Below are 20,137 nucleotides of genomic sequence, written 5' to 3'. Positions count from 1 at the left end.
CGTACAAAGGACATCTCGTTTAATTCTGGTTAAGGACACTCCATATACTGCATCCTTCGCAGGATGCAGCCTTCGAAATTAAATGAAATGAGACACAGCTTTTGTCTGGTCTCGTCTATTGGCTCGGACTATATCCGTTTGAATTATTACTTATCTGAAGCTTACTTACCATTTTGTTCCTCTCCTCATCCCCGTTTCCAGTCACCAGTTCCTCGTCTCCCTCCAGTCTCCTTGTGATCATCCTGCAAAAGAAAAGGAAAGTTATTTCTGTATAACAGAAATAAAGTTATTTCAGTCACTTCCTCATAGTGACTGTTCAAAGTTGTGTGTGGCTATTTACCATTCTTCATTCAATGCCATCCTCTTCATTGCCCAACTGCTTTAATATACACTGCTCAAAAAAATTAAAGTTTTTAATCAGAGAATAGCATCAAGTCAGTTAAACTCCTGGGATATTGATCTGGTCAGTTAAGTAGCAGAGGGGGTTGTTAATCAGTTTCAGCTGCTTTGGTGTTCATGAAATTAAGAGCATGGAGGAGATTTATGGAGACAGGCAGTTACTCTAGGAGAGCTGGACAGGGCCGTAGAAGGTCCTTAACCCATCAGCAGGACCAGTATCTGCGGAACAGGATGAGAACTGCCAGAGCCCTACAAAATGACCTTCAGCAGGCCAGTGGTGTGAATGTCTCTGATCACACAATCAGAAACAGACTTCATGAGGGTGGCCTGAGGGCCCAACGTCCTCTAGTGGGCCCTGTGCTCATTGCCCGGCACTGTGGAGCTCGATTGGCATTTGCCATTGAACACCAGAATTGGCAGGTCCATCACTGGCGCTGCTTTTCACAGATGAGAGCAGGTTCACCCTGAGCACATGTGACAGACGTGAAAGGGTCTGGAGAAGCCGTGGAGAATGTTATGCTGCCTGTAACATCGTTCAGCATGACCGGTTTGGTGGTGGGTCAGTGACGGTCTGGGGAGGCATATCCATACTCTGGTGCAGTGGGTCCTCCTGGTGCGCGACAATGCCCGGCCTCACGTGACGAGAGTATGCAGGCAGTTCCTGGAGGATGAAGGAATTGATACCATTGAATGGCCCCCACGCACGCCTGACCTAAATCCAATAGAACACCTCTAATAATAGACATTATAATAGACATGTTTCGGTCCATCCGACGCCACCAGGTTGCACCTCAGACTGTCCAGGAGCTCAGTGATGCCCTGGTCCAGATCTGGGAGGAAATACCCCAGGACACCATCCGTTGTCTCATTAGGAGCATGCCCCGACATTGTCAGGCATGCTTACAAGCACGTGGGGGCCATACAAACTACTGAGTACCATTTTGAGTTGCCACAATGAAATTTCAGCAAAATGGACCAGCCTGCTGCATCATTTTTTCACTTTGATTTTTGGGGTGTCTTTGAATTCAGTCCTCTGTAGGTTGATAATTTTCATTTCCATCAAATGATTTGGCATCCTTTCATTCCTAACACATTACCCAGTCCATATCAGTATAGATATCCAGCATATTTTTCCCCATTGAGATCTGATGTGTTTTCAAATTATTCCTTTAATTTTTTTGGGCAGAATATATTTCAGTTGCTTTTTCTACGTTTGTTTCAATAAAGTGTTTTGGATTGTTTTGAAAACTTACCAGTCTGTCCAGTGTGTGTGTTTCCCTGAAAATAATATACTTAAGTGCGAAATTAATTTAATGTTTTTAGAAAGTTGATTGCATGTTATTTAAGTTATTTACAGTTTAGATGTATATTAAATGCAATTAGTTGACCTTAAGGGTGCTCTTGACCCACTTAAGTAGGACTTCTTTATTTGTAATTTCATAATTACTTCTATTGTCTTTAAAACAGGGTTACTGCCGAATATACTGACAAGCATTTATGGTAAATTAAAATAGAATTTAATGTATTTGGGTAACACTTTATTTTAGTGTCCTTGTTACACATGTTACATGTAGTTACTATAGTAATAACTATAATAATAACTATAAATTATAACTAACTAACTAACTACATGCATCTAACCCTAAACTAAACCCTAACCCTATAGTAAGTACATTATTGTTATTACTCAGTAAAATGTATAATTACACTGTAAAGGATACCTTAATATAAAGTGTTACCATATTGAAACTTGTCATGTATTTAAATATATTTGTAATTACACATTTTTAATGATGAAGTTGCAGTTAAGTACATTTAAAATGTACTAAACTTTAACTTCATCATAGCCCACTTGATTATAATGTTAACTGTAGTGTGTTTTTTGACAATAACATACTACAGTTAACATTATCATCAAGTAGGCAATGTTAGTCCAAACACACCAAAATGAGTGTACTTTTTTAAAGTATGACAAAAGATTATTAAAACATGATTTAAAATGTGCTTTAAAGTAAAACTTTTTATTTGACATTATAACAAAGTGCACTTCCTAAAAGTGTACTTGAGTGTGACAAGAAACATTGTCATGAAAGTGTATTCTTTTTGGGGCCTTTTATTTCATTAATATTATATCTGCAAGTACAGTTTTTTAAAAATATACTTTTAAGATTTGAAGCATTCTGAAAGTGTACATATACAATTATGTGCACTTCTTTTTCACAAGGGCACAATCCCTTGTAAGTTTCAAACATAGTGCATGATATGATATCCTCTAAAAAAAAAAAAGAAAAAGAAGAAGCTAACTCTATTAGAGGCTTGTTCTGCATGGGTAAAGTCTTCAGATATATCTTCTGAACATTGCTGATAGCAACATCTCACAACATGCTTAACATACTTCCTCATTAATATTAACTGACATAACTACTGTATATCATAACTGCCTGCTAGTTTTCATGGTTCTATTCATTATGATTTGATGTTCTTCCTGTCGTGGGAGAATAAATGGGTTATTATTTAACTGATGTTCACTTTTAATTTTAGTAAAGTGATTAAAATGTTTTCATGGACATTTTCCATTCTCTCTCTGGCTCTTTGGATGCTGTTGTGTACAATATTACAGCATTATATTGAATTTGTAATATTTTTAGAATATATATTGCTATTCATAATATATTAGTTTGGAAGGGAAGACTGAGCACACCATCACCCCAGAGCCGAAGCAGCTTGAAGAGTCTGACCTGGAGTGTGATCCCTCATTAAATGGATAGTTCACCCAAAAATGAAAATTGTCCCATGGTTTACTCACCCTCAAGCCATCCTAGGTGTATATGATCTTCTTTCAGACGTACACAATCGGAGATATATTTAAAAAATAACCTTAGTCCTCCAAGGTTTAAAATGGTGAATGGCTACCCAGATTTTGAAGACAAGAAAAATGCGCCTGTGTAAGACAGATATCCTTATTTAAAACTTTATAAATTAAAATAACAAGCTTCCAGCGTGACAGCCATACGCATTCGACGTACATCCAAAAAGCATTAACTTCCGCGATGTAGTACACAATGACATGATGTTCTACATAATGACATGACGTACTATGCGTTATAGCGTAGGACGGAGCGTAGTACGTTATGGCATAGTGTAGAACATCATGTCATTGTGTACTACATCGTGGAAGTTAACACTTTTTGGATGTACGTCGAATGTGTATGGCTTCGCACAAACACATTGCTTTGCTTCAGAAGGCCTTTTTTAACCCCCCTGGAGTCGTATGGATTAATTTTTTTATGGATGGATGCATATTTTTTTCACAACCATTATGAACTTCGGAGGTCTAAGGATATTTTTAAATATATCTCCGATTGTGTTCGTCTGAAAGAAGACAGTCATATATGCCTAGGATGGCTTGAGGGTGAGTAAATCATAGAATAATTTTCATTTTTGGGTGAACTATCCCCTTAAGTGGATAGCGGAAATGTTTAAGTGGAAGCGAGCCCCAACCACCCTCCCACCACTGAGAGTGAGTACCGGCTGGACCTTTTGGACAGTTTGGAAATGTGTGGAGAGATACATTCCCTGTACCCCTTGATTTCACCAGAACCAGTTCCGCCTTCAGTCTTGTTATCCATACCCAGCCTCCCTCTCCTACCACCACTTCAAACTGCCATTGGTAACACTCTATTCTTCTTTGGATTTTATTCAGTTCTCCATTTTACCCTTCAGTCCTCAGTCAGTCAGTCCACCCAATTGTCCTCGTCTCCCATGGGTTCCACAGTGTCACATCGACCTCCTCTCAGTGGCTTGGCAACACTGCAGACCTTCTGTGAATCTCCTCCTCCTGGGTTTCATAAGCCTAGGGCTCCAGCTACAGCCACGGAACGCGCTGGTCCACCTCAACCGGCCGTTCAGACTCCTATGCTCCTCCCCCCTCGACCTCCATCTGGGTTAGACATCGCCACGCCTTCGCTGCGGACTTGCGGGCTATTCGCTGCTCTCCGGTCCTCCACCCCTTCGGCTCCGGAAAGCTCTGCCCTCAGTCACACTAGCTCATCCTCAGCCCTCAGTATCCCCACTTCCATCTCGGGTGATTGTTTCTGCGGCTTCATCGCGGCCACCCTGGTCTTCAGCGTCCCAAGTCCCACTCTCTTGGACTTCCGTCTGCGCTCAGGGCTCCACTCCCCAAGGCTTCACAGCTGTCTATCGTCACCCTTGGGTCGTCAGCAGGGATTCCCCCATGGCTCCTTCTGCCATTCACTCCACCTTGGACTAGCGTCCTGAACTTCATCTGGCTCTTCCCTTCATTCCAACCATGGTTTCATCCTCCATCATCACCACACTGGTCTCATCTGCCTGCCTTCTCCAGCCCTTCGCCTGCTCCTCTCACCATCCTTCCACAATCTCCTCGTCGACCTCCAAAGCCTCCACACGTCTTCTCTCTCCTCTCTGCTCTTCAGTCACGGAATGTGGTATCAACTTCCAGAAGGGGCCGTTCTGTCACACATAGTCTGTCTGTGTCATCTTAGTTTCTTTTTCATGGACTTTTAGTTAGTATTCATTGGTTCCTTTTTTCCTTTGGTCAGTTCCCGCTACTCGTTTGTCATCATGGCAACCAATATGATTTGTCATTCTGTTCAGCTGTGTTCACCTTATTATCAGTGTTCATTGTCCGGTCTCGTTTATGCATTGTGGAGTTTATCTGTAAGTTATATTAAAGTACTATTAACGCTTCATCATCGCCTTTGTGTTTGTGTTCCCTACAATCCGTGACAATAGGCTATTCCATCCTTCAAAATACAAATTATGCAAATTATTGAAAAATTTACAATAAATATTATGAAATTGCATAACTGTCCTACATTCTAAATTTGATTGTAATTTAGGTTCTCTAATTTCAAAATTCTGATGCTTCAATAAAGACTTAAAAATTTTAAAAAAGTTATTTTGTGTGTATATGTCTACCCAGTGTATGAGTGCATATATGCCTGGTATGTGAGAATGTGTCTGTTTGCATTCATACATTTTCTTTCCAATGGATCTTCTGTCTTTTCCTGCCCTCAGGGCACAGTAGTGTCACAATGGTGCTAATGACGTGTCATCGCAGCTGCGTTCCTCTCCCTTCACAGTACGCAAACACCTGAGGCCGGCTCTTTGTTTGATGTGGAAACATCTGCCATTTATTTTGTCAGTTTGGGGAAATATTTCAAGGAGTTCGGCCAGTTTTCATACTTTAGAGGTATAGTGCTATACTGAGAAGAATTTTTGATACAAAGCCAAAATTGTGCCACAGAGATCCACCTGAAAGAGGAGCTATGATAGATTATGCACAGATCCTCATGGATGAGGAACTGTTTTCACAGCTGCTGTTGCAATTTTAAAAGCAGTTTATTAGCTGAATTCTATAATTCTATAATTATATTTTACTTTAAAGAATTTTTATGACACAATAACTCTAGAGTCTATAGCAACATGGTTGCTAAAACACTGTTAGGAGTGACTGGCATGAAAAGTGGCCAATTAACATGCTGTTTGCTTCCTGCTGACCACTAAAAATGTAGAGGACTTAAGTCCAACAAAAGGCACAAGAGAGATCCTGTCATCCTATTGCTTTAAATGTTGAATGATTACCTTTGCAGAACCAAACTAGGCTATTTAAAATGTTAATCAAATTTTTCTGTAGTTTATTTTTAAGTTTGAAGAGTTTAAAAAGAATTGATGATGTATTATAAGCTGGTTTTCATGTGAACATTTTTACATTGGTGGTGTAAATTGTCGCATAATCGGCACTCTTTAATTCCAGTTTGCTCCTCTGAAAGATAATGTTTGTATCAAAGCTCCATAAAAGAAAGCATTTTAAACATGCCATACACATACAGCTACCATATTTGTTAAATACAATATTTAAATAATATAAGATTGCTCATATAAATGCTCACAGGACAAATAAACATGTAAGCAGTCACATTTGTGACCAGTGGGAGAGAACAGTCTCGTTTTTTCTGTCATTGACTGATTCACTTTATTAAATTAATTAATTAATTAAGTTGCCATTGTTTGCCACTTTCTGTTTCTGTGTAATGTTTACCTAACAAATTTTGACTTTCTGTACAACTGGCCAAGAATAAAGCACATAGAGTATTTACATGTTTTAAAATCATTTATTTTGTTTCATTTTGTTTCAATTGTTTAATTAGACTATCAGAGAAGTAAAATACATGACATGATCTCACTACTTTAGCATTAAATGAGTTAAGGCAGAGGGAAAGCATGATTCTGAAAATATCATATCTGACGCAATAACCCAAATGCAACGTAGCATGCTCAAATCCTTTGTCTGTGTGTTTATTGTACCTAAATACACTGCCTCCGGCCTGGCCACGCCCGGCCCGCTGTCGTGACTCCGCCCCCTCCGCTTGCGTTTCTACTGTTAACGGAACAGCAGTGTTTAATGTTTACCATCGTTCAGCTTGACTGAGCTATCTGATCGGGAGACTTCATTTGATCGTCACGCAATATATACAGCGAAAGGCGTGGACGCACTCTGAAATAACCCAAGGTAATGTACTTAACCGTAAGGCTTTTCGTTGTCGTTTTCGAAAGGTTCTTAATCGATATTCTATTAGGCTCCGACCGCAGGGATGTCGTGCAGAAAGTAAAAGGAAACTGAACCCGTTTCGTCCCATTTCTTCTGTGATTCTGTGAACTGCGTAAGGCAATGAGACATTATGCACATATAAACATATAATCTTATTCAGGACTCAGGAGGGAGTTATATGAAACACTAAATCGTATGGACGGGTAATAAATACATTATATCATAGTGGCCATGCATGCATGCAGTATGACAGTATCATAGTCCGCTATACGTGTTGCATAACTTCTACGTTGCATTCTGCCAGACTAAAATCAACGCTGTCACGTGACTACAGTTCTTTTTTAATTAACTACTAATTTTTATGATAATAGTAGTTATTTAATCATTTGATTACATAATAATTAGTAACTAGCCTATAAGCTATTCATTACTGATATTTATTCATTACCTACTACAATGTATTTCAAGTAACTATACTACTAAACTAATAATAATAGCCTAATCATTGTTGTTAATATAATTATTATTTTAGTAGTATAGTATTATTAATAATATTGTTATTAATTTAGTAGTATGTTTTATTTAGATTATTTATTATATATAATTATATATTATATATAATTATTTAATCAAAATGGTGTCAAAGTTACCAACTGCATTGATAAGCTCATTACACTTTTTCATCCACTTTGAATTGAATTTCTCTGAAACTCGGAAAACTCATAAAATGATGTAGAAATGACAGAAATTATAAGTTAAATCGATAGAATATAATGTATAGAATATAATCGATAGAATAGATGTTATGGGCTTATTTTGAAAACATTTTTAAAGTGCAGAGACAGCCATGTCGTAATGTCTTTAGCAAGCAAAGTTTTAGGTCATGAGCTGTCATCTGATTTCTGATATTATGCAACAGTTTTGGAAAGATTTGTTTGTTCCATCATTCATTTTTCAAGGGCTCAGATGGCAATCCATTACAGATGTTATACTTGGCTCTCACTTATAATATATGAGATCAGTGGGTGACGTTTACCTAAATGTGACAGAAGTATAACCAGAGTGAAATGAATGACTTCCCCTTTCACAGTATGTCTCGAGAGCAGAAAGCAGTGGAACGTGCCAGGAAGGCCTTCCTCACCGGCCGGAGCAAACCACTGGAGTACCGCATTACCCAGCTAAAAAACCTGCTGCGTTTTGTCAAAGAACGACAGAAGGAAATCGCAGAGGGCCTCAAAAAGGATCTCAAAAGGGTTGGTGTCCTATTCACCTGTGTATTGTCCAATTCTAAACCCTGTTTGCTTAGGCGTATTGCAAATGGTCTGTGCTTTATATATCTGGTGACAGAGTGAGTTTGGAACTCCTTTGTATGAGACTCTGGGTCTGGAGAGTGAGATTAACCTGGCTGTGAGAAAGCTGAAAGAATGGGCAGCTCCTCGACCCGTGAGCAAGAGCATGATGACCATCTCAGACCAGGTCTACATCCAGCCTGAGCCCCTGGGAGTAGTGCTGATCATTGGGGCCTGGAACTACCCCTGGGCAGTCACCATCGGGCCCCTCGTAGGAGCTATAGCAGCAGGTAATCGAGGTCTATTGAATTGAATTCATTTAAAAAGTGCAAAATATTATGACTAGAGCTTAACTGTTTTTTTTATGTTGCCTATTATCTATGAATTGTAAGTGGCGTATATCCAGAGGCCTTGTGTGGCCTTAAAGTCTGACGGCCGTTTCACACCATGAGCGCGAGCAGCGTGTCAGCTTCACGTCAGCATACTACATTTTCACTGCAGCTGCAGACATCCAAGTGTATTCACACTGGAAGCGTTTTGTAGAGCATCACAACAGCAGCTCCAAGCTACATATAAAGTGAGCATTTCTTTACAAAGACAACTATAAATTTGTTTTTATAAGTTGGTCATTTATAAACTCGATAGTCTTGAAAGTTTGTTAACATAGGGAGGTGTACAACATTCGCATGTAAACAGTAAACAACAAACAAAAACAAAAAAGCCTCGTGTCATATTGCTGCACACGAATGAGATAAGCTTTGTGTTTACATCTGCCGCGTGTACATGTTTACAAGACAGCAAACTCAGCAGAAAAAAGACTGCAAACTTGGGTTTGATTTGGGTAGTGCTAGAGTCTATATAACTGTCTCTGTAATAACTAAAAGAGTGTTTATATATTATATTTTCTGGCTAGTTTACTTTAGTTTTTTATAATACACCATACTTTCACCCAAACTGAATTAAAAACAAGTTTAAATGGGTAAATCTTCTATAAATATTTTTGATTCTTACTTTTCTTTTCTGTCATACTCCAATTCTTGTTAAAAAAAAAAAAAAAAACACTAGACATGCTTATTTTGTGCATTTTGAGCACTTTTGGTGTGAAATCATATTTATTTTGTCCACCAAAAGTGCTTTCAATTTAATTGAGCGTCAGCAGCGCAGCAAAAATAGACTCAACGGCAAAACCCCTGCTTCACTGCTGCTCAGGTGATGCTCCGGCTCTCGGTGTGAATGCACTCATTGGTTAACATGCACGCTGAAAAAAATATGCGCTGCTCACGCGTCGCTCACACTTGCATTGTGAAACTGCCATGAGACCTCTGGTTTGGCATTTTTCTAATTGAATGCATTTTTTCTTACAAATTATATTATCAGCATAACAACCATTTTGCTTTAAAGGGGCAATATGTAAGAATTTTCATGTTTTAATAGCTTTTTTATTGCCAAAGTGTGAACAGCTTGTAATAAAAATAAAACGAAACCTTCCCCGACTTCCTAGGTTGCTCCACAGTCCCGAGAGCCTCTCTTCCGTTCAATGACACATGAAATAAATGCTTATACAATGTTCAGGATAATGCCGAAAGAGCCATTCTATACTGTAATGTCAATGTATCATTCAAAGAAAAGGGATTAATTAAAACTATAGTCTCATATAGCCAGACCTATATAATGTATAGTCTTAAATGTACTTTATAATCAAAATCATAACAGTGTAATTTTAAATACTTAACCTGTCGACATGATGCCGGTGCAGAGCTGGTGCAAGCATATCCACATCACTATGATCAGGGGCCTCATTTATAAAACTTTCTGTAGATTTCATCCTAAAAGTGTACGTACGCACAAAAGCTAGATTCTGCGTCCACGCAAAAGTTTTCAGATTTATAAAACCATGCGGCGCAAAAATCCCCTTATAAATCCTAGTCAGCGGAAGATTGTGCTAACGTGCATCTCCACCCTGTCTCCTCCCCAAGCTTATGGAGCTTACAACGCCTAGTTTTCTATGCATAACCTCATCTGCATATCTTTTCCATGCATATGCCCATCCACGTGACACCATGGTTAACACGTCAAAGGTACAAGGCATTGGAAAATATTAGATACATGCCATTTGTGCCATACACATTACATTGCTAAAATCATCCAATATCCTTGTTATGTTTTAGAATAAATATGTCTAAATTTCCATAAAAAACAAAATTGTATAAATACTTAGGCTAAAGTTTTTAGAATAGAGTTGATTCATTCATTTTCACTTGTTAAATAGTATTTTAATTGTTTTAATTGCATAAATTCAAAACTGCATAAATTTAAATCAAATTTATGGAGTTTTGCTGATAAGGTGAATATATCTTTTAGGATGTTTATAGGTTATTTTTAGTGGAAACATAGGCCTACTTATTTATTGCAGTGTAAATACAATCGTCTGACTCGGAGCGTCACTGACAAAGTATTTTAAAAAGGAATCTTACCGTTTTCTTTAAGCTGTATCCTTCAAATACAGTTGTATTTTTCATAATTGTTTGAAGATGCCTTCACACGACATCAACACCTCCGTGCAGCTGCGGTTGTACAGTAAGCTATTGTCATTGGACCTATTCAAACTAGACAATGGACCGTTCAACCACCGAATTCAGCATTCTGCCATAATATCGAAGTAAGCGTGCATCACTGATCATCGTTCTCGCTAAAAATATTTTGTCATAACATGAGATCTGCAGTTCAGTTTAAAGAGGAGTTATTGTGTGCCTAGCACTTCTCGCTGTTATTAAAACAGCGTGTCACAAGAAAAATTATCAAAAGTAGCACATCCACAATCTAAATTCATATCATTTTTAACTTCTGCGGTATGCCTTTATGTAATTTCAGTGCTTATCGCCATTAATGGAAGTGGAATATTAATGTAAATGTGTCCTATATCAAAATGGAAACAGTTTAAAATCATTCTGTTTACGTCATTACTTTTCTCACTCTAGTAAAAACGGTCGTACGCATGGGTCAGAGTTTGATAAAGAGATTAAAATAAAGAGATTACAAATAAAGAGATTTATCACATTAATATTTTGTAATTAAAATGGTAAATTATGTTTTTTTATGCAAACAAAGCACTCGCGTCACTTCATAAAACTGAGGTTAAACCACTGGAGTCACATTGATTACTTTAACAATGTCTTTAATACCTTTCTGCGGTTTGAAAGTGGTAGTTGAGTAGGCTGTCAATGGAGGGACAGAAATCTCTCAGATTTCATTAAAAAGATCTTCATTTGTCTTCGGAAGATGAACGAAAGTCTTACGGGTTTGAAACGACATGAGGGTGAGTAATTGATGACAGAATTTTCATTTTTGGGTGAACAATCCCTTTACCTGCTGTATTCTCACCGCTGTAATTTTTGTTGTGTGTTTATTTTGTTATTAAGAGGAAGGCACGCAGCACATATATACATATTCATCTAAACGTCAACGATGGCTCAGTGAGGCCTCCGTTGCCAGCAAGATAATTAACACTTTCAGATGCCCAGAAAGCTACTAAAGACATATTTAAAACAGTTCATGTGACTACAGTGGTTCAACCTTAATGTTATGAAGCGACGAGAATACTTTTTGTGTGCCAAAAAACAAAATAACGACTTTATTCAACAATATCTAATGATAGGCGATTTCAAAACACTGCTTCATGAAGCTTTGAAGCTTTACAAATCTTTTGTTTCAAATCAGTAGTTCGAAGCGTGTATCAAACTGCCAAAGTCACGTGATTTCAGTAAACGAGGCTTTGTTACGTCACAAGTGTTTAAAAATTTCAATGGTTCACCAAGTCACCTTTATTTATATAACGCTTTTAACAATGCAGATTGGGGGAACCATTGGGGGAACTCCAAAAAAATGTGCAAAACCTGATTATTTTAAATTAAATTAGCTTATTTAATTAGTGATCTAAAAATAATCAAGAATTTTAAATATTTGTTTATTTATATTATTTACATAATAACTTTTTTAAAATTTCAAAAGTGTTCAGTTTATTTCCAGATTTAATTTAGATTTTTAATACCAGATGTGGTCTGAGTCATTTGACATATTCTCTTTAGTTTTTATAGTGTAGTGATGACAGGAAAAGACATTCTAGTAACATGAATAAAAAGCACATTTAAGGATTACCATGTTACACTGCACTTTGTCCTACTTGTGTGACACTGCCCTATGTTAAAGACCAAAGTACAATACTGTTCCTTTTCACTTAGTCACTATCAACAATGTCAACATTGTTGGGGTCAACAATGACACTTGCAAAAAAAAAAAAAAAAAACAGGAATACTTTAGATTTTGAAAACTATTTAAATTTATTCATTCATTCATTCATTTGTTCATTGTCCCATTTTAAGAATAAGGCATGTATTAAATTATGCACTTTATTTGCAAATATTTTTTTAAAATGCTCACTATCTACAGATAGCTTGTGCTTTTATCCCTCTGTCTTTTATCTGTCTTAAAGAATGTTGTCACCCTTTACTAAGTAAAAGGTCAGGTTTGCAAACAGAGAAATTAGAGATACATTTAAAGTGTTTAATGTTGTTTTAAAAGTTACACCATTATTACAGAACTAGGGTGTTACCACTGATCTAAATAAATGTTATAACAGTGGGTGTTACTGGTAAGTTTACATGTGGAGATATAAAATGCCTGTCAATATTTATGATAATTGATAAGAATATTGTCATATTATAATGAATACTATGTTGTTTGGCAGGTAATGCAGCTGTGATCAAGCCATCTGAAGTCAGTTCTCACACTTCCAAAGTAATGGAGGATCTCTTACCATTGTACTTGGACAAAGTAAGATATCTTTTGTCATAAATTTCTGAATAAACACAAATTGGTTTATAAATAAACTAAATAAAAAGGATTAATAGTTTGGGTAACCCTAACTATACACAGTGTAAAACCGAACAGTGAAGTAATTAAATAAATTGAGTTTGTTTCAGTCAAATACTAATGAAAGTTCATTGTACTTAATAGAAAAAAGTTGCATGAAATCAACATTTGACTGAACTTAATATGATTGAGTTGCAGCAGATTTCTAATTCCCAGCATGCTTTGTATCAGACTGTATAAGGAAAATAAATGTTCTTATTGTTATTTTCTGTGTTTTTGCACAAGATTAACATATGGAGACATAAGTTAGTGTTTAATGTTGTGTTATGTTGGGAATTACAGGGGGTTCTGTTATGTTAGATTTGTAGGGTTACCATTGTGACTGGTGAAGAGTCTGTGGTTAGGTTGAGGATGGGTTGCAAAATTTTTAAGATGACATATACTATATGTTGTTTGATTATATACATGCAAGTATATAATGACAGTCTCTTTGATAGAAATAATAGCATGTGTTATTTGCTATCTAACATTTAAAGGTGCAGTGTATAAAATTTGGGAGGATCTATCGACAGAAATGCAATATAATATTCATAACTATGTTTTCAGTGGTGTATAAAGACCTTACATAATGAACCGTTATGTTTTTATTACCTCAGAATGAGCCATTTATATCTACATACACCGCAGGTCCCCCCTCCATGTCAAGTCGTCATTTTGCGCCGGCATATTTCTACAGCAGCCCTAAATGGACAAATACTCTACAGAGCGCGTTTCATCACTATGTTGTTCTTCTTCTAAATCGTTCGTGTTTTTAGAGGCAGCTTGCATCGTCACTACGTTGAATGCGCATGAAGAAGTAGTAGTAGTAGTCGTCTGGTTTATTAGAAGCAGAGACTGTTCTTTGTTAGAAGTAAGAAGAAACCTCATTGCTTGACTGGCTAGCGTACTCTCTGCTGTCTCAGCTTCTCAAATCACACGAAAGGGAGGGGTGAGCTGCCGTTGGTTGCTGTTCGCAACCTCACTGCTAGATGCCGTTAAAATTTACACACTGCACCTTTAAGCAAGATCTAAATGTGATGTTTATGTAAATTATTTGTATGTAATTAACATTATGATGAGTGGGACGAGGCTGAGAACTGTGTAAGCGAAGGGATGCCGGTGACGTGATTGTTAATTAGAGACACCTGTGCACCACACTGGCCTTGCTCCGCTTCCATGGCTCTCGGCCCCGCCCCACTTGTCATAAGAATTTTAAGTTCTACTAACTTAAAAAAATGAATTAGTTTACTTAAATCAGAGGTATCCAAACTCGGTCCTAGAGGGTCGCTGTCCTGCAGAGTTTAGCTCCAACCAGCTCCTACACACCTGCTTGAAGGTTTCTTGTATGCCTAGTGAGACCTTGATTAGCTGGTTCAGGTGTGTTTAATTGTGGTTGGAGCTAAACTTTGCAGGACAGCGGCCCTCCAGGACAGAGTTTGGAGACCTCTGACTTAAATGTTTTGAGGTAATAAGTTTCCTCAAATGTTTTGAGTATTCTGAACTAATTGAGTTTTACAGTGCATTTTAATTAGTATACAGTGTAATTATTTATTCATACTGATGGTGCTGATCTCAGGAGTTGTACCCTGTTGTCACGGGTGGGGTGACAGAGACCCAGGAGCTGCTCAAGCAGCGGTTTGACCACATCTTCTACACTGGAAATGGCACAGTGGCTAAAATCATTATGGAGGCTGCTGCGAAACACTTAACCCCTACCACTCTGGAGCTGGGCGGAAAGAGCCCGTGCTACATCGACAAGAACTGTGACCTCGCCATCGCCTGCCGGTCAGTCCATTCACAATAGAGTGCAACAGTCTGGCTCCAGAAGTAAAAACTCCATTCAGTTTCTCCATAGGGAAATTGATTTTTTACAACAGCTTATAAACCTTTAAAGACAGTTTTACTGAGCTACAAGGTTGTTAATCAGTAATATTTGCTTCTTTTTAAGCTGTTAGCCCACATTATTTCAGCTTAGTTTTAAAATAATCATGTTTAACAGTGGAATTTGTGGTGAAAAACTACATTATCCATGATGCTGTACAGAAAATTCCACCAATCAGAGAGTCGAAACAAGCAAATCACGGCAAAATATCTCGTTAGCTCCGCCCACTCCTATGATGCGTCGCAAATCGAGTCGGTCTTCCTATGCTCTCAAAATACTTAAATATTTGGATGTATATTCATATTTTGCAATAAACTTAACATATATTGTAACATACAACATATATAGTTATTGTATTTTTGTCTGATTTTCACATTTTTTTTGGTTCAATTTAAAGTTTGTAATGTTACGATTCACCTCGTAGCTGATTGACTTGGTTCATGGCTAATAGCGCTTTAACAAAGACTTTTTTTGAAATCCCTATAGGAGAAAAGAATGGAAAAAATACTTCTGGAACCAGTGCCACTGTAAAAGTGGGCAGCCACTAATGCACTTTTGTTTGAACATAATAAATCTGTGAAATGATTTTAAATACATGTTCTCTGTGACATTACAGGCGTATTGCATGGGGAAAGTACTCGAACTGTGGTCAGACCTGCATTGCTCCGGACTACATACTATGTGACCCCAGTATGCAAGATAGAGTGATTGAAGAGATCAAGAAGAATATTAAAGTATGTAGGTTATTTGTGAATGATAGTTTGTATAATGTTACTTTATATTGATACATTTTATCATTTCAAGTTGCAAATGTAAATGCATTTTGAACTAACATTAATTAACAATATTTTTAAATTAACATTATATATGATAAAAAAATACTTTATTAAGATAAATGATTGTTCAAAGTTAGTTCATGACACCTTATGCATGAACTATCATTAAAATATAGATTATTGTAAAGTGTTAGCATGAATTGTATTGATTTAGAAGGCTAATAATGGAAAGTTTGAGGTATGGATTACTAGTATATAAACATGTATTATGTTAGGGAAAAAAAACACTACCAGCATAGAACTAATTTCATTGATTTACTTCTGGTATCAATGTTCATATTTTTATTTAGACTTCACTATTTAACATTCTAAAAATATAAAATGTCAAATGAGCTAATGCATACTTTTATCTGTGATTATTAGGAATTCTATACCGAAGACCCCAAAAAATGTCTGGATTACGGACGCATCATCAATCAGCGCCATTTCAAGAGACTGATGGCATTGTTGGACGGCAGCACCATCGCTGTGGGGGGTGAAAATGATGAGTCGGAGTGCTACATTGGTATACTTCAGCTGCATTGCTAATGCTATAAGTCACTACAAGCATTTTCAGAAGATAATGACACGATTTATTGTTTAATCACAGTGTAAACAGATTTATAACTCTTCGTTATCCACCTTATTTTTAATGGCTTCCTTTGTGATCCACTTCCATTCATTTTAGCCTGTCCGTTATGCTGCTTCATATCGCAAACTAGTATTTGCTATCATAATTTAATTTATTATCATAATCATAATCAACACACTGGTTTGTAGCACAAATAGTTTTACCGTTTACTGCACTTTGTGATTCTTCTATTTATTTACCTTATAGCGACTAATGAATCAGAAGTCTCGCACATTCAAAGAAAATTGCTCACTTCCGTGTTGCAGAATAAGGTGGATATTCAACATGCATCTCTTCACAGCTCCAACAGTTTTAAGGGACGTGAAGCCGGATGCCAAGGTGATGCAGGAGGAGATCTTCGGGCCTCTGTTGCCCATCCTGACAGTGAACGGTGCAGATGAAGCCGTCAAATTCATCAACCAGAGAGAGAAACCCCTTGCCTTGTACATCTTCTCTTCAGACAGCAAGGTTTAAACTGATAATTCATTCATGATATAAAGAGAAATAATGTTTTACTTAAGAAATTTGTACAGATCTGTCCTTTCATTACAGCTGATCAAGCATATGATTGCGGAGACCTCTAGTGGTGGAGTGTTGGCCAATGACTGTTTGATGCACTTCTCAGTAAGCTCTTTGCCTTTTGGTGGAGTTGGTGAGTTCTTTTTTAATGAAACTTCTTTACTTTTCTTTTTTGCCGAATCAAAGATATTTCTGAAAGAAGCTGCAGAAGCATGCATGTCATGTTATGATGTGTGGACTGTACTGTAGCTCAGCTCTTCGACTCCCCCTGCAGGTAACAGTGGGATGGGCCGCTATCATGGCAAGTATGGCTTTGATCACTTGAGCCACTTGCGCGGCTGTCTAATCAAACAGCTGAAGATGGAGGGGGTGAATAAGATGCGTTATCCACCACATACAGCAGATAAGCTGGGCTGGGCACGCTTTTTCATCCTCAAACACGTCGACTTTGGCAGTCTGGGCCGGCATGGCGCTGCTGCTGGGTCTGCTGGTGGTCCTTGTTGCAGTGATTGTACAGGTAACAGACCATCATGTGAAATAAGATTTTTAAAACTATCATCATAGATTTTCATTTTAGTCATATAATATTATTTAGTAGTTTATGGATTTGTTTTTATAATAAGTATTTATATGTAAATTAATATACAAGTATATTTTTTTTTTATAAAAGCATAATCATTTATCATTTTTGTTTAGATATAAACATGTTTTTGTTATATTTAATATACTGTATTATATATATATATATATATATAGAGAGAGAGAGAGAGAGAGAGAGAGAAAATAATAAAACTTTTTTTCTAAAATGGCTATATCAGTATGATTGATGACACCAATGTTCAATTAATAAAATGTATTATTAATAATTATCAAAATAAACAATTCCTCCTTTATTAATTGTTTATTAAAATCCTGCCACTATAGATGGTATATATATATATATATATATATATATATATATAAACATGATTTAAAAAATATATTTATATTATATATATTATACTATGTTATTATACATATACTTTTTTTATAATAAACTTTTATATATGTATATATATATATAAACATGATTTAAAAATATGTATTTATATTATACTGTTATTATACATATACTTTTTTATAATATTAAACTTATATATATATATATATATACATGATTTAAAAAATATATTTATATTATACTATGTATATATATATATATGCATGATTTAAAAAACATATTTATATTACACTATGTTATTATACATATACTTTTTTATAATATTAAACTTAACTTAACTTAAGCTTTATATATATATATATAAAGCAGAAACCCAATCAGATTTTAGAGCTAAAGCTCAGTTTTTAGTTGAAGTCCATTATGAACTTTTCCTGACAGACTCATAATTTTTTTTTTTTTTTTTCTTCTTACAGAGAAACTATACTGACTAAGAATATGAATAATATGAAGAAATCTTACCTCCACCCAGAAGACCTGGGTCAGATGGGCTAACTCCTACTGAAGTGCTGCTTCTCTTCTTTGCCTTCGTTTTATTATCATGGCCATGATTCATTTCCATCAATGTGACAATGCTGCATTTTAGGTCATTTAAACTAACTTGCAGTTTTACTAATTATTATGATATCTGAAGCACTTTAATCAGTGTTTATTTTAGAATACACTCTTTTTATGCAGACCCTTGCCATCCTGTCCATGTGTGGGATGTTTTTTAATGAAGGAAATTAAGAATAGGATGTCTCAGAATAGATTTAATGATTTTGTTTTCTTAAGCAAAATATAAATACACAACCTATGTGTTTATGTATTTCATTAAGATGTCCAGCATTTTGAAGAAATGCACATTTCAAGTCTAAATGTGAGTTTTGTGAACCCATAGCAAGTGGTTTGTGCCGCATTTATATGGTTCCATCAGATTTATTTATGAAGAATTGTTCCATATGAAGAATATATTATGATAATTCTAATAATATTTTGTATTATTGTAATAATATAATACAGAATACATAGTTATCCTGAATGTTTCATTTTAAAATGGATAGTTCACTCAAAAATGAAAATTCTGTCATCATTTACTCCCTCGCATGATGTTCCAAACCAGTTTGTCTTTCCTTTTTCTATGAAACAAAAATGAAGACATTTTGAATAATAGTTACGCTGCTCTTTTTTTCACACGATGCAAGTGAATGGGGACTGCCATATGGGTTTGCATCAGCGAGAGGGTGATTTTGGTGAACTATTTCTTTAAGAAAGCAGAACAACTACACCATATACTGTATGTAATGTGTTCCTAATAATATTTCTTCAATATACCTGGCAACCATTTCACTCTAATAATATATGCTGAAATTTGTATGTTCTGTATGTGGATCAAAGCATTTTTAGTCCTAACAATTGTGTCTTATAGTAATGCCATAGATTTTGAGAGACTTTTATGACACAGAAATAATTTTTAATGCAACAATAAACTTGTTTTTACACAGCCGCATGTGGGTTTTCTGGTTTAATTGTGTAGCTTCTGGCATCTCACTGACTGTGTAGCAGGTGGAAGAATGTTTGTCATGTTAGTTATTGCTTCTGTTTGCATTTTATTATTCTTTTCTTTATCTGGCTCTTTGTTGCCCTCCTACACAAACTCACAAAAGCTCACATGTACTCCTTCTTGTTGTTGACGCCAATTAAATCAACACACTGACACATTAACTAAAATGAATCATTTTTAAATGCAAACAAAAGCCCTTTTCAGTCACTCCATCACAGAATAGAAGGGTTGTACAAGAGTCATAATAGCTGATCAGAAATGCGTCTTTCACGTCTTTTAAATGCTGCTCCAAACAGTAAGACCCACGAGGCATTAACATGGAATTTAATAATGCAGACAAACTGCACCCGCTCTCTGCTTTTTACTGCTGATATGGCCTATACAAGGAGTCTAAGGTCAACCTGAGTATTCCTTTGTGGAACGAGGAAGTAAAACTGGTTCTGCAGCATGAAACCTGTTTCGATGAAACTGTCTAAAAGCTTCTACATTTACACACTCTAGTAAGACAAGAATCAGTACTTATGAGGCAATGTAAATAACCCTCTATAAGGGTGTTTGGGGT

The 20,137-nt window shown here is 36.3% G+C and overlaps 1 protein-coding gene across 1 annotated transcript; it reads left to right on the top strand.

Annotated features, from left to right (window-relative positions):
* Window positions 1-6,777: 6,777 nt before the first annotated feature.
* aldh3a2b (aldehyde dehydrogenase 3 family, member A2b) lies at window positions 6,778-19,518 on the top strand. The gene is made up of 11 exons (XM_051876611.1): window positions 6,778-6,952; window positions 8,082-8,244; window positions 8,339-8,570; window positions 13,025-13,110; window positions 14,765-14,973; window positions 15,687-15,804; window positions 16,270-16,411; window positions 16,818-16,984; window positions 17,069-17,168; window positions 17,310-17,552; window positions 18,449-19,518. Exons 2-11 carry the CDS (start codon window positions 8,083-8,085, stop codon window positions 18,460-18,462), a joined length of 1,473 nt encoding a protein of 490 aa, XP_051732571.1. The 5' UTR covers window positions 6,778-6,952; window position 8,082; the 3' UTR covers window positions 18,463-19,518.
* Window positions 19,519-20,137: the final 619 nt, after the last annotated feature.

Source organism: Ctenopharyngodon idella, chromosome 21 (genome assembly GCF_019924925.1).
Source record: "Ctenopharyngodon idella isolate HZGC_01 chromosome 21, HZGC01, whole genome shotgun sequence".
Classification (NCBI taxonomy): Eukaryota; Metazoa; Chordata; class Actinopteri; order Cypriniformes; family Xenocyprididae; genus Ctenopharyngodon; species Ctenopharyngodon idella.
The sequence above is the reverse complement of the archived record's forward strand: the minus strand, read 5'-3'. Positions and strand labels throughout refer to the sequence as shown.

Excerpts from the sequence above, each read along its gene's own strand:
- aldh3a2b (XM_051876611.1), top strand. The coding sequence starts at position 8,083 with ATGTCTCGAGAGCAGAAAGCAGTGGAACGTGCCAGGAAGGCCTTCCTC. Across the intron at positions 13,111-14,764 it reads TACCATTGTACTTGGACAAA|GAGTTGTACCCTGTTGTCAC; the intron begins GTAAGATATCTT and ends TGCTGATCTCAG. Across the intron at positions 16,985-17,068 it reads TCTTCTCTTCAGACAGCAAG|CTGATCAAGCATATGATTGC; the intron begins GTTTAAACTGAT and ends CTTTCATTACAG.